Source organism: Sturnira hondurensis, unplaced genomic scaffold (genome assembly GCF_014824575.4).
Source record: "Sturnira hondurensis isolate 20B ecotype Veracruz unplaced genomic scaffold, ASM1482457v3 Scaffold0008196, whole genome shotgun sequence".
Classification (NCBI taxonomy): Eukaryota; Metazoa; Chordata; class Mammalia; order Chiroptera; family Phyllostomidae; genus Sturnira; species Sturnira hondurensis.
This window is the reverse complement of record NW_028080827.1, coordinates 26,790,565-26,815,464: the sequence shown is the minus strand read 5'-3', so window position 1 is coordinate 26,815,464 and position 24,900 is coordinate 26,790,565. Positions and strand designations below refer to the sequence as shown.

The window sequence follows — 24,900 nt, the reverse complement described above, 5'->3', positions numbered from 1 at the left end:
ATGTATGGTTACTTCTCGTGAGTCCCCGGCTGGGAACTGGCCTGCAACCCAGGCATGTGGCCTGACTGGGAATCGAACCGCGATCGTGTGGTTCACAGGCCCGTGCTCAATCCACTGAGCTACACCAGCCAGGCCAACAACAAAAATTTTTTAAATAAAAACCTATACCAATAAACAATATCCTGTGGCCTTGCTTAGTCAAAAATTTATGGGTCAGAATGTTCATCATTATGCTGTATTACAACAGAAAATATATAGAAACAACGAAGTCCAACAGTAAAATATTTGTTCAGTGATCATGAATCTACGTGAGAATAATATACAGTCCCCCAAAAGGATGTTAAGGAAGACTTTTTATTCAGTGCACAGGAAAATGCTCATAATAAAATATTAGCTGAAGAAATAATTGATAGGAAACTAAGTATTATTCCAGCTATGTAAAGTATATTATGCAAGTGTATATATGTGTATATATAAAGAAATAATTTGTTAAAAATAAATGGAATCCTAAAAAGTTTCCTAGCGTGTCAACAGTGGTTGTCCTCAAAAGACAGATGATATTGATCTTTTTTATACTTGTCTGTATCACCCTAGGGTTTTCACAAGGAGGGTGAGGTATTTCCATAGGAGGAAGTACGCGGAAGTGCCTCATCCATGCCTACAGAACAAACCCCCATGACGGGGGCCCGCCACCCTGCCACACTCGTGCCCTCGCCTAGCAGCCCACTAAGCCTGAGGTTGAAGCACACGGGGCCAGCCCCAGATTCCCTGGAGCCCAGCACACCCTCTCCATGACTTTGCACGCGCAATTCCCTTAAATCAGCCTTCTCCCACCCACTTGAGAAATTCTATTTAGTCTTTAGGTCTCCAACATTTTGTATGTACTAATATTATCACACTTAACAGACGATTTATGTTTCATAGTTAAGATAACACCTGAAAGCATATTTAAAAGGAGTAATTGCAGGGATCATGTCCATACAGCTGTGGCTAGTATAGTTCTCTGGATACTTTGGACACCCAATACTTATTAAACAAATACTGAGTGAATGCCCCAAAGCAGAATTAATTGCTTCCCCAACCATGCTCACAGAACACTTGGGTGATACCGTCAGTTAAACCCTCCATTCAGCAGACACACACTGAACACTTACTGTATCTCACACTGTGCAAAGCTTTGCTAGTATAGAGCTTGTCTCACTATATCATGGCTGGCTGTATTCACATCTATGCATACATACAACTGGATTGTGGCCCACTTAAATTTGGAACTGACTCTCATTATATTGCAGGAGCCTGATATAAGATGGAACATGGGAGAGTCAATAAATTTTTGTGAGGCTGAATGAAACACAATTAACACACACATACACACAAATGCCTATTTGGGGATGTTAATCAGCATTTTATTCCAATAGAGGACCATTAGGTGCTACTCTCACAGCACATTTATACCCACTGCCTTCATACTACTTCCTAAGCCACAGTAAACTTCAGACTCTGAACACCAAAAGTATATTATTATGTCCCTAGCAAGGGATAATTGAACTTTGCAATTTACAAAAAATTTCTGAAGTCCCCTTTATAAGATAATAGAAATCACGAAGTAAGTTTTTCTTCTTCACACTCTAGACAATCCCAAGCATTTCATGGACAGGAGACAGGTTCAACACAGTACTATTGAAGGAGTTACTCATTCTTGATCTTAACTATGAATACTTTTATGTTCTTAAGTATAGAATTCACAACTCTCACATGTTATCTCAGCCAGTATAACTGTAGGTGTTCTTCTTATTTATAAAAATGCCTTATCCTTTATAAAAAAAATCCTTAAGCTATTTTTATGTAGTGATTATTCCTGAAAAACATGTCCTTTAAAGGGGGCCATGGCGTTGATCAGGGAAAACTATAATTGCTTGCAATCTACCTGCAACGACTTTGAGTAGGAAGGCACATCTCCAGTTTCTCTGAATTGTACTAAGATCTTATTTGCTATTCTTGCTAATCTGTCTTTATTTTTCCTTTATCCAGAACAATAACATTTATTTCCGCCTGGCCTCATTTATGCACAGATATTCAATTTAATTACAAAGATAATCTCACTGGTGACAGGAAAATAGGTGTAGAAAATTGGTCTTTGGATGAAGCACAGCTGCTACACAGACAATTTTAGAACAGCTTAAGATTTTAGAAAAGCTATTATACGAAAAGAATGCTTACTGTTTATTTGTTTCAAGAAAATGATAAAGATTAAATGTGACCATTCCACTAGGTAATATTCCTTCCACAGGATTCCACCGGTTCCCAGGAAAGTTAACACCTGGTAAATGCTTTGCCATCTTGGGTAAATACCACTCATAAGTCATCATCTGCCAGAAAAATAACACATGATGTCATGGTTTTATTACACTTCTTAAAAAAATCAAATTCTGCAAATACAACAAGAAAAGTTCTAAAATGTAGACAGGCTCATCAAATATAAACATAATTGAGAAATACATACAAGCACAACCAAAGTATATGGCACCGACCACTCTTGTGATGACTTAGCCTTAGATTTCATGTCTTAAGTCATGACTGTCATAGGTGAGGTCAGCATCTAGTTTCATTCTTCCTCCATGCATTTCACAGATTATCCAGAGTGACCTTCCCCATTCTTAGACCTAGAGAACGAGTACTCAACTTTCAAAACCAACTTCAACATCGCTTCTCTTACGATGCCCTCCCCAGTTCCCGCAGCAGAATGACATGCTCCTGCAGCACTGGTACCTGCCTCTACTACAGCTCCTAGCCTACTTCTTGCTACACTACGAACTCCTAGAGGGAAGGGACTGCTTCTTCTCATCTTTGTGCCTCTGCACCTAGCACCCCGCCTGGCATAGAACAGTTCTCAAATTATGTCTGCTGAAGTTGAAATGTCTTTGATTGCGAGACTAGACAACCTAGGCGAAATGAAGATGTGTCATTACTCCACTCCTCCATTCATAAAAAAAAGGGGGGGTGGAAACAGGAGGGAGGTGGGGAGGGCTGGGGTGGGTGGGCTGGGATGGCAGTAAAGGGCAGAAAACTGTACTTGAACAACAATTAAAATAAACAAATTAAACAAAATATAAAAAGGAAAAAATACACCAGGAATGCTCACCTAATGAAGAAGACATAATCCCTGTCCTGCAGAAGCTCAATCATATGGTAATCTAGGCTTCAAAGACAAAAACCTTTTTGGCTAAACTATCTGAATCTATTAGTATCTCTGAATTCATTATGTAGCCTGACATTTAAAGTAAATCATAAATATCAGAAAAAGTCATTTCTTAGTTCTATAGTGACCTGCAGAAAAGCTACCCCAGACTCTGTCACCACTGAACTGCTTATGGTATCCCAACACCAACTATCTCCAGACTCCTTGTTATCTGAGATTAAAAAACTCCATAGTTTAAGCTACTCTTAATCAGGTATTTTGATTCTTGCATTCAAAAGTATTCTATGTTTATATGATGATCATTTCAATTTTATAAATAAGAACACAGAGGCTCTGAGAAGAAAAACCTTTAGAGTCAGGAAGTGACAGGATGAGGACTTGAATTTCGGTCTAATTAACACTGAAATCTATGGGGGAGCTGGGGTGAAGATGGCAGAGGGCACGGGGCCGGTAAATGGTGATGGAAAAAATACAATACAAATATATACCAAAAAAAACCCAAATATTAAAATCCATGCCTCTCAACTATAGAAGCTGCCATCCCAAACAGTATTTAAAAACATACTGTGGTACCATATTATCAACAAATAATGTAGCTTTTGTCAGAAACTAGCCTGCAGATATTAATAGGTATACTAGATATAAATGTAAACTGCTTATAAAAACGTGTCATTGGTAAATTTCCCATTATTTACACTTGTCTATAAAGTTTTATCCAAAAAGTTTTAGCTATTTATTAATTCAACAAAATCTATTAAATAAGTCGTGCCTCATAATTTATTCAACCAAACTAATCGCAGTATTTTTTTAAGATTAAAAGGTTCTCTTTTCCCAAGAACTGCTCAAAAAACAACTGAGCATCAAAAAACCCCAAATAATCCAATTACAAAACAGGCAAAGGACCTGAAAAGACACTTCTCCAGAGAGGACATACAGAGGGCCAATACACATATGAAAAGATGCTCAATGTCACTGATCATCAGAGAAATGCAAATTAAAACAACAATGAAATACCACCGTGTACCTGTCAGAATGGCTATTGTTAATAAATCAACAAACCACAAATGCTGGTGAGGATGTACTGAATGGGGCACCCTTTTGCATTGTTGGTGGGAATATGACCTGGTGAAACCACTGTAGCAAGCAGTATGGAGATACCTCAAAAAAGTCAAAATGAAACTGCCTTTTGTCCCAGTGATTCCACTTCTGGGAATATATCCAAATAAACCCCAAACGCTAATTCGGAAGAACATAAGCACCCCTATGTTCACTGCAGTGTTATTCATTAATCACCAAGATATGGGAGCAGCCCAAATATCTATCAGTAGATGAGTGAATAAAAGTATGGGACATTTACACATGGAATACTACTCAGCCATAAAAACAAAGAAAATTTTACCCTGTGCAATAGCATGAATGGACCTGGAGAACACGACGCTAAGTGAAATAAGCCAGTCAGAGAAAGACAAATACCATATGATTTCACTCATGTGTAGAATCTAATGAACAAACTGAACTAATAAGGAAGATGGGGACAGACTCATAGATGGAGAGCAGGATGACAGCTATTGTGGTGGGAAAGTTAGGGGTGGAGGGATTGAGCAAAAACGAAAAAAGCACTCATGGACACGGACAACAGTGTGGTGACCGCTGTGGGGAGGAGCGTATAATGGAGTTAAATGGTAATGGTAAAAACACAATAAAAATTTTTTTTAATTAGACAGATTTTTAAGTATTTATGGTTTAAATAGTAAATCTTATAATTTAAATAGATTTCTTCAGTTCCAGAAGATTGTTTTAATAAACTTCAAAATTTTCACAAGCCTCTCCAACAATATTTTTTCCATAAGACAACAAAGTTTAGGCCCTGGCTGGTGTGGCTCAGTAGATTGAGCGCAGGCCTGCGAACCAAAGAACCACAGGTTTAATTCCCAGTCAGGGCACATGCCTGGGTTGCAGGCCAGTTCCCAGCAGGGGACTCATGAGAGGCAACCATACATTGATGTTTCTCTCCCTCTCTCCTTCCTTTCCCCTCTAAAGATAAATAAATAAAATTTTTTTAAAAAGACAACAAAGTTTACACAAAATTCTATAGCATAGTTGTAGTTAATAATTTCTACTTTGAGTGAAATGTTTACTCACCTGCAGTTTGACTTATTTTATATTCAACCTAATTTATTTTAATCCCTGGACCAGTGGGCAATGTTAATTTGAATGTAACAGAACAGTTTAAAAATATTTTCATGGTTTGTCATGCAAACTAAAGACCTAGGATATTACTCAAATCTAACATGAAACACATTCTTAAAACATTCAGTTTAAATAATGAAGAGATAACTCATATGATTTATATCATTAGTTAAAATAAACAAAAGAATGTAATATATATTCTACCTAAGAGTGATTATGGTAACTGTATCCAACACTATTAAAAATAGCATTTTAAAACACATTTTTAAATGATCAGAATTCCTATATTCTAAATATTAATAGATTTTTCATATACTTACTTCCTGATCCACTAATGAAATGTCTGGCCTCAGTCCCTCACAATAATGTACATAACGGAGAGAATTTCCCGGCAAATCTCCTCTGAGTAAGATAATTGCATCAGGAGGCATAGAGGCTAGAAGGTTCTTTGCAAACTTATCAACCACATAGTTGGTCTTTTGGTCACAAATGCTAAATAAAAGGATGAAAAATACATTAAAATAGCAACACATTGCTTCAGTTTTAATAAGACAGGGCTTATTTTCTGCCCCATTCCTTTCCCATCATATAATCTATATTTACTGCTTCAAAGTATTCAAATTTATATTTTCTAAGAACATGCTTATATTTGAAAAGTGAACACGATCATGTGGTGGGAAAGGAGCTAATTGTGCAATTTAAAAAATCAATGTATTGTTTCACTTCTAGAATTTATAATTACTTTCATCAAAATAAAATCATTCTGTGCTCAAGAACTTTATTTTCTTAAAAGCATATCCAGTTCATTAAAAAGAAGTAAGGTTTCTCATTCCACTCAGAATTTAAGGTAATTTCATGTTAACTCTCTTTAGGAACATTCAGAAATGCAAAAAGAGCCCTGGCCAGTGTGGCTCAGTGGATCGAGCACCAGCCTGCAAGCTGAAAGGTTGCTGGTTTGCTTCCCAGGCAGGGCACGTGCCTGTGTTGCAGGCCAGGTCCCCGGTTGGGGGTGTGTGAGAGGCAACCAATTGATCAATGTTTCTCTTGCACAACAATGTTTCTCTCCCTCTCTTTCTCCCTCCCTTCCCCTCGCTATAAAAGTAAATAAATATAATCTTAAAAAAAAAGAAAGAAAGAAATCTGCCAGTTTCTGGAAAACTGGGATGCCATTTGTCTAACTCTTGCAAAGCTGACCCTTTGCACCACTCCCTTCCTTGAACCACAGGCTCCCTGTGTTCCTCACTCCCTTCCCCTCCCTCACAGACCAAGAAATCATTAGGGAATGAGACCAATGAGAAGGGAGGCAAGGAAGAGGGGGTTCGGTTGCTATTTCTCTCCAGGCATCATAACAAAAGCAGTACAACTCCCTTCAACAATCAAGTGCACATTCTACTTCCAAGAAAAACTAGCATGGATTCTGAGCATTTCCCATAAAAGAAGAAGACTGCAAGAGTAAAGGCTTAAGAAAAAACTGAACAAACCATATCCTTCCTCCTGTTCTTACCAGGCCCATTACATTTAAGGTTCTGAGAAACAGCCTCAATTTGAATCACCAGGTTAGTATCCCAAAGCAAATAAACATGTCCAGGAATAAAATACTACCCTTGCTTTTGTAACGGATGAAACAGTTTCCTCACGGGAATCCTCACTTTGCAGGGTGATGCATCACATTTCACCACCCGGCAATGTGTCCATTTATTCCAGTCACCAGGGGCAAATAAAAGAATCAAAACAAGATAAAACCACCCAGCCTGTGCTGACATCCCTGGTCTTGAACATGGATTGCCCTAAAGACCTGAGCCAGGTGAAGACTGAGACAAGAAAAAGTTGGGTAAACACACACTGTGGGTTTGGACAACCCAGCGATGGAGCTGGGTCTGGGGAATCCCACCAGGCCTCTCCTGGTGACGCGGCATTGCTAACACTGGCTCTATGTAGGCGTTATAAAGAACATCAGTTTTTAGAGTTAAGCTGGAAGAGGAAATTCAACCTTATAATTTTTTTTAATATTTTATTTATTTATCTTTAGAGGAGAAGGGAAGGAGAGAGGAAGAGAAACATCAATGTATGGTTGCTCCTCGTGCATCCCCTGCTGGGAACTGGCCCCTGCTGGGTCAACCTTATAAAATACCCACTTTACTATTTGTATAGTAAAATACAAATTTTACCATAACAAAATTCCAATGGACTCTTCTTCTGCAATGTTTGCTCAATACTGCGGGAAACAAATTGTCATCTAAACTCGGACATCTCTTACCACAGACTGAGATTTTTGTTAGAATTGTTATTTAAAAGATTTTGAAAAATGCACAGAACACTAATAATGCCTAAGGGGTAGAGACTTTAGAACTTTATTTCAAAATAATTAATATTCACTACTATAGATGAACTAGATAAGGACCAGGTACTACTCAGAAGATGGTATCTTTGAAGCACAGACTGAATTACTTCCAGGCATACAAGAAGCCCTAGATATCTTTACTCACCATCCAAGTGGTCTTTTACATACACTGCAGATTCTACAAGCTATCTCTAGGGTTCCTTAGAGGAAAACATACAAACAGTGCACACGCACCAGCAGAACCTTTGTTTGCAGTGCCCTGAACCACACAACACTCACGCTGGGAGTGCGGTTCAAAAATTGAAGGACCATGGCATTCAGACCATGCTGTCTCCCTTTGAAAACCAGTGGATGTCAGAGAGGAAATAAAGTCCTAGAAGCTAACTATCCAAAGTCTCTAGCTTGAGTGCTACCTTTCATAAAAATAACCATTTCTTACCTGTAATTAGAATATATTTGGTAAGTTACAAAAAGAGCTGCTGAAAGCCATTCCAGACACTGAAGCCCCTTGGTGTTCAGCACTCGGCTACTCTCAGACCCAAGTGCAGCCAGCCCGATGCCAGCGAGGACGGCCACCACTGCATTGCTCTGCATCCAGAACCGTTCCACCTGCCAAAGGGGCACACAAGCAGTACATCCAGTTGGCTGATTGGCAAACAATCTGGTACTTATCTATTTTTAAAATATATTACATATACCTAGTTGCTTATGGCTGCTGTCACTCAGGTCTTGTTGATGGACTTCCCCAATCCAGCTTTATGCTACTTTAGTTTTTGATTTTCAAACATTCCTTCTTTCCAATTTGACATGTGAATCTCTCTTTTTGGATGTATACATGCTTTTCAACACTATGGCCTTCACGTTGAACTCCTGCAATGTGTGGATCCACACAGTGGATCCTTACTCCCGATGTTCCCTTCCACGTGCAGAAGTTCCGCTGGTTTAACACCCCTGGTCTCTCTCTGCCCTCTCACTTATTTCTTCTTGTAGGACTGTAGGGACTGAACTGACTGGGCAGTCTGGGAGCTGGGACTGAGCCTGCACAGCCCTCCTCTTTCTTCTCTCTCTCTCACTTGGGAATGAACTGCCCACAGTGGCAGACTGGGTCCCTGAGGCACCAGTGGGGTGGGGAAGGTTTGCCCTGTGCAGCACTGCCTGTGACTACTGGGTAGGTCTACCTATTTTGGATGCAGGGTGAGGAAGCCTTCTTGCTCACAGACATAAACCACATTCTCCAATCTCAGCATTATCAGTAAGAAAGGTAGTTCTCCCACTCGTACTGGTACCTTGTTTCTCAAGTGATTCAGAACTCGTGATAAAATAGGCTAGTTTGAACAGGCCACTTAACACCCCCAAAATTGTTTCAGCTGTTACAAAAGAGCTATCTACGTTTACAGAGTTTCTATTGTAAGGAGAACTCCAGATATGGCAGCCAGGGAAATAGAGAAATGTGGCTGCTCTTTTGCACGGGCCTGAACTGGTAAGAAATAATAACTAAAATGCGTTGATAAGAGCCCCTGATTACAATTCATATTTCTTTGCTCTTTAAAAAAATTTCAGTTGAAACACAGTAGTACCTGTATCTATCTGTAAGTACACACATAAAATGACTAACTGAAATCTACCTTTCATGTATTTTTCTATTTAACTATTGTGTTATCTAAACAATACATTTTTTTCCTAAAGAGAGACCTTTGCCTTATTGGTTCAATGTAATTTTTTTAAAAGATTTTATTTATTTATTTTTAGAGAGAGGGGAAGAAAGGGAGAAAGAGAGAATGAGAAACATCAATGTGTGAGAGATACATTAATTGGTTGCTTCTCAAATATCCCCAACTGGGGACCTGGCCCACAACCTAGGCATGTGCCCTGACCACAAACTGAACCAGCAACTTTTTGGTTCACAGGTCAGCATGCAACCCGCCCAGCCACACATAACTTTTGTTATTTGAGCCAGGGCATAACTTTTGATTTATAATAATGTATATGCAATTTTAACTATTTCTGAGATAATCTTCCTTTCCACAGGATTTATAAGAGACAAGAATCAAATTGCTACATACATCACAAGCTTTCTGGTCAAAGGATATATCTAAATAAAACTTACCACACCCATGAAAAGTGGTTTTGAAATATCTAAATTTGCCCTCCAAGCAAAGAACAATGAGTAAATGCAAAACATTCCAGTAAAAAGCCATACTAATGATGGGTTCTGTCTGTCCCTATAAAAAAGTTAAAATATGTCCAAAATTATTTATGTACATGAATATCACCAATAATATTACATAGTTTTAAACTATAGGAAAATATTTAAAACTTTCCATTTTTAAGTAGGAATAAAACAGGATCTCAGTTTTTCAAATCTGAATTGGAATAGGTAACTAAAACACAGTAATACACTACACTGTATATGTGTTATAGACAACAGAAAGTATGCAGCAAAAGATATAAAGTTAAAATTTGCAGAAGATATACAAATGATTAATCTTGTTAAATTTAAGATACACTTAACACATGCAAAACAAAAGGATAATTTTATGCATCAAAATAATAAAATGATAAATTTCAATATTGGCAAGAATTAGGTTATATAAGAATATACATTGGTACAATATTTAAGAAAAGTAAATTTGATCATTTATATCAAGAGCCTTAAAAATATTCACATTCATTATTCAAATACTGATCCGGTAATTTCACATGTAGGCATAAATCTTTAAGCAATAACCAGAAATGTGGATAAAGATTAATCTGTAAAAATACTTTGGCATCACTTATAATAGTGAAAAAAGTAGAAGCTATCTAAAGATCCTCAAATAGGAGAACATTTATTTTCCTAGGTTATAAGACGGACTACTATACAGACATTGATGAGATGTTAAATGTTTTTTATGATATAAGGAAATGCATAAGTTACATTGTGAAGTATTAAGGAAATGAAACTATAAATGTATATATATGTATACATTTATATAAAAATATATTTGACAAGCTAGAAAGTAAAGGAACAAATCAATGAATAGCGCTATTTTTTTAGGTTTTTTTTTATCATTGGAGGTTACTTTTATCTTCAAAGAAATTCAAATAATTCTTTGCTTCTTTTGCAAAGCAATAATAATAACTGTGTATGAGCAGAGTAAGGGATCAAACCAAAGTTTAAAATATTAAATGATTTTCCTAGTTAAATTGTAATACTTGGCTCAATCTTTCAAAATCACTAATTTGTAATCAGGAAAAAAAAACAACCTAGCAAGAAAGTAATATATATTTTCTTCCATAGAAGTGGTTAGAGTCATTTATTTGGAATATAAAATACTAGTGGTAATGTTCTACAATGACATATTGAACATATTGATTTAATTGATAAACATAGGGAAAATGCTGGAAAAAATACATTACTTACTTTCTTAGTGAACATATATTAGCCCAAACTGCGAGGGCTTGAATGTTGAGTGAGAGCTCGGTCCTCATGCTTGTCACTTGGGAGCTGTAAAAGACAATCCAGTTTTCTGTTTGCAGAAAACAAATCTGCCGATTGCAAATAAAACTTTCTTTGTATAATACATCAGATTATGCACTGAATAATTTTAAGGGTTGAAGTCAGATTTGAAAATTATTTTGTCCTCTTTCAAATTCAGGAGAAAAAGCACCATAAGAAAGAGTTAAAGGATTTTAAGATGTTTTCCAGTTGTAACATTTGGTCACCAATGTATATAATTTGGGATAGCACCACAACAAACAATTCTTCAGTGTTTTTGATACTGGGGTAGTCCTGACTGGTTTGATAAGAAGTCATCTGAAATGGGTTTGTGAACTTCATGGCTTCCAGTACTTAGTAACTGAAGACAAAATTAATTCAAATCAGTTTTTGCAGATTCAATCATGAATAAAAAAGAGAAATGATCTCCAATCATTCTTTCCTGGGTTACCTTCTTCCTTAAAAGGTTTCCTTGTTTTCTATATTATTTGGTTAAAAAATGTTCAAGGAATCTCTGAGAAATGTATCCTTTCTTTATTCCTTACAATTAAACTAAATTCTTCTATTAGGAGTTCCATAAACTAATTAACTAATAAGCATGTTCCAAGTGGTACCTGAGTTCTAAGATAGCTCTAGCAATCTCCATTTTTTTTTTCAAGAAATGATTCTATATACCACCTTAAAGAACTTTCTTCTCCCTACTGGCAATTTCCCTGGAGAAAACATGATGCCATAATTAAGGAAGCCACACAATGTGCATTTTACTAATGGAGACTCATCTACTATGGGAAGATGTCCTTACTCACTTTCAAATACACTTGAAAAATTGATTCTGGAATGGGGTCCATTTCAGGCCATTCTTCAAAAGGAATGAAGTCAGTCTCAAAATTAATTCTTAGAGATCTGTTGTTTAAACGTAAGCTCTAAAACACGATCACTGCCTAGGGTTAGATTCAATAATTGCCTTGTACAGGATTGCAATTTAGAGATACGCGTGGGGACAGAATTTAATTTGCTTGACTAGCAAAGGGTAGATGATTAGGCTTCATCATTTTGAAGGATTTTCTAGTAAGTTAATTATGAGTTCCCTTTCTCAACACTCTTGTCCACCTGAAACAATTAAACATTGGAAATTCTCTCACTCAATCAGAGAGTGCAAAGAATATGCCTCCATTTTCACATTATGATTTGGTTTGAACAAATAGTGAGTGGCCATCATTTTTGTCTTATAACCAAACTGCTATTATTTCAATGTAAAGGAGGCCTTTACTTACCCAATAGATAACTTTTATGTGCTACTTATAAAAGTTAGATGCGTGGTCTAGGATTGCTCTCAAGGGTTCTTTGGAGTTAATGTGAGATTTATAAAAGCAAAATATGCCAACAATCCTGAGTGTGATAACAACCCCAAAAGGTAGGTAGAAAAGAGCAGGCAGCAAGTCTTTCAGTGTGGAGCACAGCAGGACAAAGTAAAAGCCCAGAGATGATGGCAAACCTGCCTTTACCTTTCAAAGGAAAACTGCGCAAGACGCTACCTTCTCCAGCAGAAGAGAAAAAGGGGACATAAAAGTCTCCATCAGACATAAAAAGAAATATGTAAAATCCATTGTGAGAACCACCAAAGGTTATATAAGAATAAACTGGTGGCAGGAAAATATTTTCAAGGTATAGTAGAAAATAAAAAACAAGACGCCAATAAATCAGCGTGTACACTGTGGGCAAATGTAGTGTTACAGTTGTGAGTAGCAAAACAGAGTTTATTCTCATACTACTATTTATTTATTATTTTTCCATACAAACAAATGTAAACCTATTTTTGTCCACCCTTGTACGTTATGATCCCATTTTTTTAAAACAAAAATATTAAAAATATCAAAAGCATACATAAAAACCTTAATGATTAATAATAATGGTTATCTCTGCATGCTGGAATTACAGTAAGTGTCATTTTATTATTTTTGCTTAACCATATTTTCTAAACTTTTCATAATGATTGCATATTCTTTTTATGGAAAGCAGGGGGGAAGATCATTTAAAAAGAAAAGAAGGAAAGATGGAAGGAAGCAAGATAGCAAATAAACAAGATAGAAACTGTGAAAACCTGTGAACTGATTCATATATAGAGTTGAAATATTCTCCCCATATTTTTCAAATGGTTTTCGAAAAGTCCTGAGACTCCCCAATTAATAATTAGATATCACTTTAGGGTTGTAGAAAACTATCCTTCCCTAATTTTATATTGAAAATTATTATAAAAATATTACACGCTTTGTAGGGATATTTTTCAAGTTATCTTAATCTGTGTAGGTTTAAAAAAAATATTAACCTATTTTCCAAAAAATGCTCGTAGACAGTATAGATGAAATACGTTTTTTAGAGCTGGCTTTTAGTAAGGTTGAATGTTAAAAATATGTGAGTCAAAAGACGAGCTTAAGGACAGCCTCAAGGAACAGACTGAGGAGACATTTAATCAACTTAGCTCTAAGAGTTAAAAAAGAAAGCATATGCAATCCAAGATACCAAGAAAATGATTGTTCCAGTGAATAAATACTATGTTACAAAATGTCTGTGGAAGGAAGAAGATATATAAAACCAGGATAAGGCATAATTTCTTAATAAAGCAACACTACATTGGCTAATTTGTATCAAGTGAAACATGAAACATTTTAGTTTTATAGGTTCTATGTAGTCTCCCCATAGTCTCATTTGCTGTTGCATTTGTTGCTCATTTTAAGTTTTCTCTTACTGAAGGAAATGATAGAATATTTGACAATATGCAAAACAACTGTTAACTGTATGGGTGAAAACTATCCACAGACACACCCCTTTGCAAAGAGAGAAACTCAGAAATCCCCAAAACCATTTAACAGAACAAACAGAAAATTAATTTAAAAACAGTTTCAAGTATTTCATACTCACAGTAAAATTTTAGACATACTGGATCCTATTTCAGATTTAGCCTAAACATAAATGAGAAAAGTTTATTTGCATACTCATTAAACTAAAACTGTTAGGATAGTGTATCTAACTATCTTGATTTAAAAGATACATAATGTAACATTTCCATTCAAAGTCTTCAGACTCTTACTGAATTTTTTTTCAAAGATTTTATTTATTTATCTTTAGAGGGGAAGGGAAGGAGAGAAGGAGAGAAACATCAATGTATGGTTGCTTCTCATGTGTCCCCTGCTGGGAACTGGCCTGCAACCAAGGCATATGCCCTGACTGGGAATCAAACTGCGGTTGTGTGGTTCGCAGGCCCGCGCTCAATCCACTGAGCTACACCAGCCAGGGCCTCTTACTGAATTTTTAAAGCAAAACCAGTGAAAACTAAACATGGACATCCTTTAGGAAGAATTTCAGAAATAACAGTTGGCTAAAAATCAGTTAAACTATCCCAGCAGAAATGATTAACGCCTTACTGAATTGATAGACTTCACACTTTTAAAATATATATATTTTATTGATTATGCTATTACAGTTGTCCCATTTCCCCCTCTTCATTCCTTCCCACCCCACACACCCTCTCCCACCCACATTCCCCCCTTTAGTTCATGTCCATGTGTCTTAAGTTCTTTAGCTTCTACATTTCCCATACTATTCCTACCCTTCCCTTGTCTATTTTCTACCTACCATCTATGCTACTTATTCTCTGTACCTTTTCCCCCTTCTCCTCCTCCCACTCCCGTTGCTATCCCTCCATGTGATCTCCATTCCTGTGGTTCTGTTCCTGTTCTAGTTGTTTGCTTAGTTTGTTTTTGTTTGAGGTGTGGCTGTTAATAATTGTGAGTTTGCTGTCATTTTACTATACATATTTTTTATCTTTTTTCTTAGATAAGTCCCTTTAACATTTCATGTAATAAGTGGTGATGATGCTTGGTGATGAACTCCTTGAACTTGACCTTATCTGAGAAATGCTTTATCTGCCCTTCCATTCTAAATGAAAGCTTTGCTGGGTAGAGCAATCTCAGATGCAGGTCCTTGACTTCCATGACTTGGAAAACTTCTTTCCAGCCCCTTCTTTCCTGTAAGTTCTCTTTTGAGAAATCAGCTGACAGTCTGATGAGAAGTCCTTTGTAGGTAACTGTCTCCTTTATCTCTTGCTGCTTCTAGGACTCTCTCCTTCATTTTAATCTTGGGTAATGTAATGATAATGTGCCTTGGTGTGTTACTCCTTAGGTCCAACTTCTTTGGGACTCTCTGAGCTTCCTGGACTTCCTGGAAGTCTATTTCCTTTGCCAGATTGGGTAAGTTCTCCTTTATTATTTGTTCAAATACATTTTCCACTTGTTGCTCTTCCCCTTCCCCTTCTGGTACCCCTATAATTCGGATGTTGGAACATTTAAAGATGTCCTGGAGGTTCCTAAGCCTCTCCTCAATTTTTTGAATTCTTGTTTCTTCATTCTTTTCTGTTTGGTTGTTTCTTTCTTCCTCCTGGTCCACTCCATTGATTTGAGTCCCAGTTTTCTTTCCATCACTATTGGGTCTCTGTGCATTTCCCTTCATTTCACTTAGCCTTCATTTGTTCATCTAATTTGCGATCAAATTGAACCAGTTCTGTGAGCATCCTGATCACCAGTGTTTTGAACTGTGTATTTGATAGGTTGGCTATCTCTTGGTCACTTAAATTAATTTTCTGGAGCTTTAATCTGTTCTTCCTTTTTGGCCATTGTTTTTGTCTTATCACACCTGTTACATAGTAAGGGGCGGAGTCTTAGATGTTCACCAGGGCAGGGCAACCCAGTCACGGGGTTGTGATGCTGTATGTGGGGCGGTCCAAGAGGGAACAATGGCCCTTGCTCTGCTCTCTGTTGGATTTCAGTCCCTTCCGCCACTTCCCACAAGCAAACTGGGCCTTTCTGGTGCTGATTCCCATGTGGGTGGGCTTGTGTACATTCTAGGACCTTGTGGGTCTCTCCAATGAACTCTCTTGTGAGGCTGCGAGTCTTTCCCAGGATCTCAACCCCCACAGGTGTTTTCAATCAGTGTTTTGAGGCTTTAATTCCTGGCGCTGGGACCCCGGGTTGCACGGTCTGTCTCGCTCCCCAGTTTCACCTGCTTTATCTGCACGTGAATGTGGGACCACCGGTCAGCCAGCCGCTTTGAGCACTGTGCCTGGCTTCACAATCACCGCCTTCGCTGGGTCTGCCCATTGCTACCTTGCTCCTGGGGTCTGCCAGCCAGCATCTGCGGATCCTCCCGATGCCCACTTGTATGCCCAGGGTTTGTCAGCTGCTGCCTAGCACACCCGGTGCCACCGTTTTTTTTGCCAGGGCCCCTCTCCACCCGGCCACCCCAACTCTGCCCCTCCTACCAATCTGGATGAATGTGTCTATTTTAACTCCTTGGTTGTTGGACTTTCATACAGTTTAATTTTCTGTTAATTCTGGTTGTTACTCTGTTTCTAAATTTTTGTTGTCCTTATTTTGGTTGTGGGAGGAGGCACAGTATGTTTACCTACGCCTCCATCTTGGCTGGAAGTATCGATTGTTTAGTTTTTGTATGGCTTAGCATTTTGTATAAATGGTGTCATTTAATATGTACTCTTCTGAGATCTGCCTTCCTAAGACACAAAAATCATGAACCATAAAAAAAAATCTGGTTCAACTGTCTGTATTAAAATTTTATTTTAATAAAAAATCACCTGTTTATCCTTTAATTTTTCAGATAACCTTTACTGTAATGACTTTAATGTTTTCCCCTAATTTATGTTTTAGGAAAAACAAGTGCCTTTGAACTTCTAAACTTTAGAACATACTAAATTTCACACATTTAGTGAAATTACATTTTATAAAGCATTTACACATAGGAATTACACTAACCACTAACATGAACACTATTCATCAAATATGTAAGAAGAAAGTTTTGGTGAAGGTAAATTAAAGATCTTGAGGGTTTTTTTCCTTTAATCTTTCCCAAACACTTTAAATCAAAGACCACAAGCTCAAAGTGATACCCAGCACCACAGAAGTGCTCCAAGTGCTGGTGGCAGTCTTTTAACGCTTGCCATCCTAAAAATACATTCAAGATATATGACAGTGTGATGTTAGGTTAAAGGATTCCATTTTTTTCCTTACATATATTAAAGGCCACATTTCAATGGGATAGTTCGTTACATGAATAACTGAAATGAAAATTCTACATACTGTCATTGATAAACTTGTTTTTTTTTTCAATAGAGGTCCAGGCAAAACACAGAAGTTTTGGCACTTATTCCTCAAAAGGCTTTAAATAGAAATTTACCAGATTGAATGTTCCATATTCTTCTCTGAGAAAGTGAGTCAGAAACCCTAGCAACGTCGTCTGGTCTCCCCAGGTCCAGCGGGCCTGCCGGAGGTAGGATGAGACGGGGAGGTAGAGGTAGGGCAGCAGGCCCGCAGAGAAGTACAGGCTCAGCTTCACCAAGGACTCCAGGGACAATTCCTGCACCAGAGCACATCGTGTTGTATGACAGTGTTTACTCTGGTTGATTCATCCTGGAACTTCAAAAACACATCAAGAAAACTATCAAATATGTTTACTCAGAGCTGATCTCTCAATTTATATTAAGTCACCATAGAATACTATGTTAAACCTTCTGAATACCATGGATTACCAGAAAATTGCATCAGCCTGAATGCCTCTGCACGGCAGATGAAATCAGAATGAAGCAAATGTTATAAGCAAAGACTCATAAGTACCATGTTTATTGCACCTGTTATGTCTAAAACCATGTCACGAGAGCTGCACTGCACAACTGGGAGGACCCATGTGGAAGTGATGAAGCTGCTCGGCTGATTTTGAAATTGCGCAAAATACTGTCCTGACACCAACTCCCTTCATCACTCTCATCAGGAACAGACTTCAGCTCGATTATGATTATACATGGATAATATCATTCTTCCTACAAGAGTTTTGGGCATTTCATGGAAATATTTGGCACAAATGAAGCTAACTTTTAAATAACCTACTAGCTTACCTAAATGCTCTTTATTCTCAATTTACATATAAAATGGAGGACTAAAGAAAATTTGTTGTTCTATGTAACAATGTTGTCTCTATGAGAATACATTTCTCATCTGCACATTTCTAAAACAAAGGATAATACTGACAAATTCTTATAAAGGTTAAGCCCAAAAGAATTCTGATGTAGTACTAGAAAGATTCAAATAGTGGTCACTTTAGTATTTGGGAAAGGGGGTCTCTTACAGATATAATATTTGGAAATTCCTAATTTTTCCTTTAAAAAGGGAAAATTCACATGTGACAATAAATACAAGAACCAAGATTCACATTCACCAGTCATAGGATAAGCAGCTGCCTTATATTAGTGTTTTCAAATAAACATTCTTAATTGATTATGGAGTGCTTTTATTATTGTACTGATTTCATTTGGTATTTCTAAAGTGATAATGAGATGCATAAAAATGATGGTATCAAAAGACGGTAAGAAATAACTAACCAAACAACATGCCTTTGCTATTCTTAAAAGTTGTCTTAAAGAAAGTAAATGTTTGTATTTTGTCAGCTTACACATATTATAAAAATCAATTTAGAATGGGAAGATGCAATGGCTGCAGAATTTTCCTTTTGTAATAAACAGGGAGACAGTTAGGTGAGTGCTACTTCGCAGGGTCCAAGAGAACGCCTCTCAGTACGTATACTAGAATCACTTGGAGAGCTTTTCAAAAGTATCAATGTCTGTGCCTCACCCTGGATCAAGTCAGAATTATTTTAGGGTGGCATCACACATACACACACACACACACATAAATACAGATACATAGATATATACATACATTAATATATGTACACACATATCCACACACACTTACTTCTTTAAAGCTTCCCAGATAATTTACGGAGCAGCCAGAACTGCAACAAACTGACTCAGGAAATATGTAAAATCCACATATTCTTCCTCTGCCTCAAATCCAACTACCCCTTCACATGATTGGTGGACCTTCTTTTCTAGCCTCTGTTATTTAAAGAATAGAAATAAAAGGTCCTTCGAAGAGTCATACTTCCGAAAATGTCATCCTTCTCCAGTACCCAACCTCAGTACAGGGCCGACAGGCTCTCAAAGCAGCCTCCTAATGGCCCTGAGTCCTGCACGTTTTACACAAAGCATATGGGCCTCCTCTCAATCAACTAACACAAAACGCTTGGCTGTTAGGTTCTTGCCAGGGAATGTACTTCTCTGACATCTGAATGCACCTTCGCCAATGTCAGCAGCCTGGCTAAGAGTGACACCATTCGGCTGGCAGCACAGATCATTCCTAACTTCCACCCTCCTCACAAACAGACCAACCAACAAAAGATCCACAGACAAAACACCACGGTGAAAATACCAGAATCCAGGGTGAGGCTGAAGCACGCCCGGAACACTGAGACTGAGGACTGCACCAGAAGTGACTGCATCGCCTTCTCCAGGCCAGCACAGCGCTGCACAGAGAGGGCACCCCTGGGCCTGTGGTTTTTGCAGGGGAAAAAAGGGCCCAAGGGGACATCCAGCTCCTCCAGCACTGCAGGACACTTTCCAGGAAGCCCACTCTAGTGTCACCTCATGGGAACCACTGGGGACATTTGCAGGCCTCAACCACTGAGGATCAGACAGATAGAGAAGGGAAGGTGGGCTTACAAAGCAACTGGCATTCAGATCTTGGGAAACTGTATTCCTGCTTGCCTGAGCAGAGATTCCAGCCAGCAGTTCTGCCCATCTGCAGAGCACCCTAAACAATTCTTGATCTAGGGCATACCTTAACATAATACAAGCCATACATGACAAGTCCAAAGCTAACATCATACTCAATAATGAGAGGTTGAAAGCTTTTCCTCTAAGATCAGGAAAAACATAAGGGTGCCCACTCTTACCACTCCTATTCAACATAGTATTGGAAGTCCTAGCCAGATTAATTGGGCAAGAAAAAGAAGTAAAAAACATACAAATCAGAAAGGAAGAAGTAAAATGGTCTCTGTTTGCAGATTACATGATCTTACATATAGAAAATCTTAAAGACTTCACAGAAAACTGTTAAAACTAATAAACAGATTCAGTGAAATTGCAGAATACAAAATCAACATGCAAAAATTAGTTGTATTTCTACCCAGAAAAAAAGAACATGATCCCATTTATAATAGCACCAAAAATAATAAAACACTTAGAGGGAAATGGAAATAGAATTAACCAAGGATATGATAGATCTGTACACTGAAGACTCTATGACTCTGATAAAAGAAACTGAAGATGTAAATACATACAAAGAGATCTTATATTCATGGATTGAAACAATTAGTAGCATTAAAACGTCCATACTACCCAAAGCCACCTACAGATTCAATGCAATACCTATCAAGATTCTAATGGCATTTTTTAAACAAAAATATTAAAAAGAATCCTAAAATGTACACAGAACCACAAAAGAGCCTAAATAGCCAAAGAAATCCTGATGGAAAAAAAAACAAAGCTGGAGGCATCACACTTCCTAATTTCAAACTATATAACAAAACAGTACGGCACTAACATAAAAACTGACACAAACACCATGAAAAATAAGATATTCACATGCAAAAGAATGAAATCGGACCCCTATCTTACACCACTCAGAAAAAGTACCTCAAGATGTATTAAAAACTGAAATGTAAGATCTGAAACCATAAAACTCCTAGAAGAAAATGTAGGAAAAAAGCTCCTTGACTTTAGTCTTGGCAATGATTTGCTGGATAGGACACCAGGAGCACAAGCCATAAAAGCAAAAACAAGTAAGTGGGACTACATCAAAGTGAAAAGGTTGTGCAAAGAAATGGAGAGTGTCAACAAAGTGAAAAGGCAACCTGTGGAATGAGAGAAATTATTTGCAAACCACATATCTGATAGGGGGTTAATATTCTAAATATATAAGAAATGCACCAAACTCAATAGCAAACAAACAAATAAAAACAAATAGTCTGGCTAAAAAAAATGAGTAAAGGAACTGAATAGATATTTTCCCAAAGAAGATATTCAAATTCCAACAGATACATGAAAAGGTGCTCAACATCACTAACCATCAGGGAAACGCAAATCAAAACCACAATGAGGTATCACCTCACACCTATTATAATGGCTACTATTAAAAAGACAAGAAATGACAAGAGTGATGAGCATATGGAGAAAAGAAACCCTTAGGCACTGTTGGTGGGAAAGTAAATTGGTGCAGTCACTTCGAAACATAGCATGGAGGTTCCTCAAAAAGTTAAATACACAACTACCGTGTGATCCACCAATTCCACTTCTGGGTACACTTGTATATCCTAAGGAAGTGAAATCACTGCCTCTGCACGCTCCTGTTCATCGCACCGTTATTTATAACAGCCAAGACATGAAAACAACCTCAGTGCCCACTGACAAATGAAGGGATAAAGAAAATACAGCAACTATATCTTTATACACATACACATTGGAATGTTGTTCAGCCATAAAAAGAAGGAAATCTTGCCATTTGTGACAGATGACACAAATGGACCTTGAGGGCATCATGCTCAGTGGAAAAAGTCAGAGAGAGAAAGACAAATGCTGTATGATCTCACTTATATGTGGGATCTAAAAAACTGAACTCCTAGAAACAGTAATCGGTGGTTGCCAGAGATGGGGGTTATACAGTGAGGGAAATGGAAAGCAGTCGAAGGGTACAAATTTCTAGTTATAAGATGAGTAAGTTCTGAGGATGCGATGCACAGCATGGTGTGTAGTTCCCGATACTGCCCTGCGTATTTGAGAGATGTTGAGTAGATCTCAAAAGTTCTCAACACGCACACACGCACAATTATAACTGTGAGGTAATGAAGCCGTTGTAATCATTTTGCAATATATACATATGCTAAATAATTGCATGGTGCACTTTAAAGTTATATCACGTTCAATGTCAATTATATCTCAGTAAAGCTGAAAAAAATAAAAAGAAGCCGGGCCGAGATTCCTGACATCAGGATTTCGATGCATCCCTATCTGCGGATCCATCAACTCACAAGAAAAATGTCTGGGCCTCCTGAAGTCTTTGCTGAGTTATATTTTTAAATTTTATATCTTCACTTATTTATCAGGAGTCTATGTAATAAAAGACCATATAAAGAACTTGCTGTGTACTCTACAAGACCATTATTAAACTACAGCTTATTACGCTGTTTACTATTCATTACATAAGGTCTTATATGATTAGCTTTATAAAATTCAGTTCCAAGAAGTTCATCTTTCCTGTCAATTATGTTTCCCTTTTATTTATTTTTATCACATAATAAAAATTTTATAACTCCATATTACTCTTTTTGCTTTGTTGCCAAGAAGCTAACAAGTTAAATGTATGAAAGTATAGTAAATACAATTATCTAAATCTTTGATAGAATTATTTCCACCTTTCTATATAATTTATTATATGTGTTTTTCTAATATAATTCTGATGATAGCTGGGTGTATGTAACAAATAATAAAATGATCAATGTGCCTGAGGTGGAATTAACAAGTAAACAATGAAGTAAGTAAAAGTCACTCCAGCACTGGCTTTGCACATTGACTGTTTTAACCTCTGGGAGAAAGACGGACAGAATAAAGAGGTTCTTTCTTTCCCAGGACTTGCACCTAGCTCCGCTCCCTATCTTCTCTCCACCCACATCTCCTATGCCCTAGCAAAGCAACTTTTCTACATTGCTTTTACCGCCATTTAATTCATAATCATTTTTCCTTTCAGAGAAAAAACTAAAATTATCATTTTAATTCTAGAGAAATCCGAGAAAACAGAACAGGTGTTTACCAGAGACTTATTATTTATTTCACAATGGCAGTGATGGCTCTGTTCTGCTGAGAGTGGAATCTTCAGCACCTAGAGCAGCACCTGGTACCAACAAACCGCTGGATGAAAGAATGAACTGTTACTAATACACTAGCCATTGTCTTAGAATGTATCAGAAAACCACGAAGAAATTTTACTTTCAGCTTATTTTCATCAAAGGGCTATTCAGAATCTGCAAGAAAATAATGAAAGAGGCCAAACCCCACTGCAACCAATACTATATAATTGTCATAAATACTATTTTTAAATACTGGTAGAGCCTAATGTAATTTATGTAACATGTAAAACTGAAAAAAATTAAAGCCCCATGATATGTTATACTGGGCCTAAATAAAATATTATTAATTTTCAATTTTACAAAATTCCAAAACCTACCTTCTCTTTTAGAAGTCGAAAGAGAATCCATGGTATTATGCACAAAACATAGAGTACTATTGTGTGCTGATTACATAAGCTAAGGCCACAGCAGAAAGCACCGATTTTAGCTATCTGAAAATAAACAAGAGAAAAATCAGGTTAAATGCTCACCTAAAACTCTGAGCAAGCACAATAGTAAAAGGCCATTCTTTATAGTAAAACCAGGCACACCACAGGTCAGGTTAAAAATCAATTGCTTAGATGATTTACCAGTCACGAATATTTATCACCATTATTTTTTACTAGTATTTTTCATTCTCATCAAATCATTGCAATTTGACCTTAAACGACAGTCTTCAAACTGAATTTCAGAAAGTCCTGCATAATGGCTAGATAAGTCCTAACAGTAACAGGCTACTGTGTAATTCTTATTCAAGTAAAATCTGTAACTAAAATTCAGCAATTCTTTGCTTTACTTTTTCTATTAAATTAAATAAATGAAATATAACACATGTAACATATTTAGAATCTGGTTACTGATGAGTAGTATTTTTACTTTTTTTGAACATGTGTTATGTTCATAATCAGAAAAAAAGTTTACTTTAAACAAACAAACGAAACCCCTCTAAGAGCAGCACAGACCTGTCTCCGGAAACTACAGATAAACCGCAGCGGTTTTTGCCCCCACAGCCTCGAACGGCGGGGTCTGGCCCAGCGCAGACTGGAAACTCTTGGAAGACAGGCATCCTTGGTGTTTCAGACTATCTTGATGATAGAGCCTGCCTTAGAATTTATTGTCATCTTTTCTGAACTACTTTATTTTACATTTGATATCTTCCTTTAAAAAAGTACAAATGTGGCTTGTTTTGTTTTTTTTGCAATTAGGGAATAAGTTCATGTACATATGGTATATAATTTAAAGTTGTTAATCTAGAGCTTGGCATCTTTTAATCACACACACACATTCACACACACACATGCACACAGTGAAGAAACTAATGAACAGGCCCTTCTTTCTCAGAGGAGTCAAAGGAGATTTCAGAACCCCTCATTCTCCAAAAAACTTGAACTCCAAGGCGGGGAAAAATCCCGTTTCTATAAAGGCTCTCATGGTTCACAGTAAAAGACCTGTGAATGTTTTCTCTCTTAACATGCCTAAATTACCTTGACAGTAATCAGAACAGATAAACAGTTATCTAAACCAAAGTTAAAAAGAAATTCAGCATGTATGTAAAAATTAAAACAATGATTTCACTTTGATAAAAATAGGTTACCTTTGATCTTTCTTTTGCAGTTGCTGCCGCCTCAAAGTGTACAGTAAGAGCCATAAGCAGCCCCACAAACAGATTGTTTAAGCTAAAGACCTCTGCTGCAATGGACCACTGCCACGTTAGACGAGAAAACGAAAACACCCCCGCGGCAAGGATTCCTCCAGCACATGAGCCGGAAAGCCTGCAAACACAGATAACGTGAAATCTTCTTTCCCAACAAAAAGAACTGACTTTATTTTCCTTTTTATAAACTGGAGCAG

At 37.3% G+C, this 24,900-nt stretch overlaps 1 protein-coding gene across 4 annotated transcripts in view; it reads right to left on the bottom strand.

Annotated features, from left to right (window-relative positions):
- The window catches only part of TMEM260 (transmembrane protein 260), a 60,218-nt gene that overhangs the window by 12,850 nt on the left and 22,468 nt on the right, over positions 1 to 24,900 (bottom strand). For 3 of the 4 annotated variants that reach the window (XM_037054368.1, XM_037054369.1, XM_037054371.1), the window contains exons 4-12: positions 24,644 to 24,821; positions 23,388 to 23,501; positions 17,452 to 17,631; positions 14,128 to 14,168; positions 11,134 to 11,217; positions 9,838 to 9,952; positions 8,170 to 8,339; positions 5,710 to 5,881; positions 2,221 to 2,369 (exon numbers count right to left, since the gene is read on the bottom strand). In XM_037054368.1, coding sequence (XP_036910263.1) covers positions 2,221 to 2,369; positions 5,710 to 5,881; positions 8,170 to 8,339; positions 9,838 to 9,952; positions 11,134 to 11,217; positions 14,128 to 14,168; positions 17,452 to 17,631; positions 23,388 to 23,501; positions 24,644 to 24,821 — 1,203 coding nt within the window. The remainder of the gene's footprint in view (positions 1 to 2,220; positions 2,370 to 5,709; positions 5,882 to 8,169; positions 8,340 to 9,837; positions 9,953 to 11,133; positions 11,218 to 14,127; positions 14,169 to 17,451; positions 17,632 to 23,387; positions 23,502 to 24,643; positions 24,822 to 24,900) is intronic. The other variant, XM_037054370.1, reaches the window with a different exon arrangement.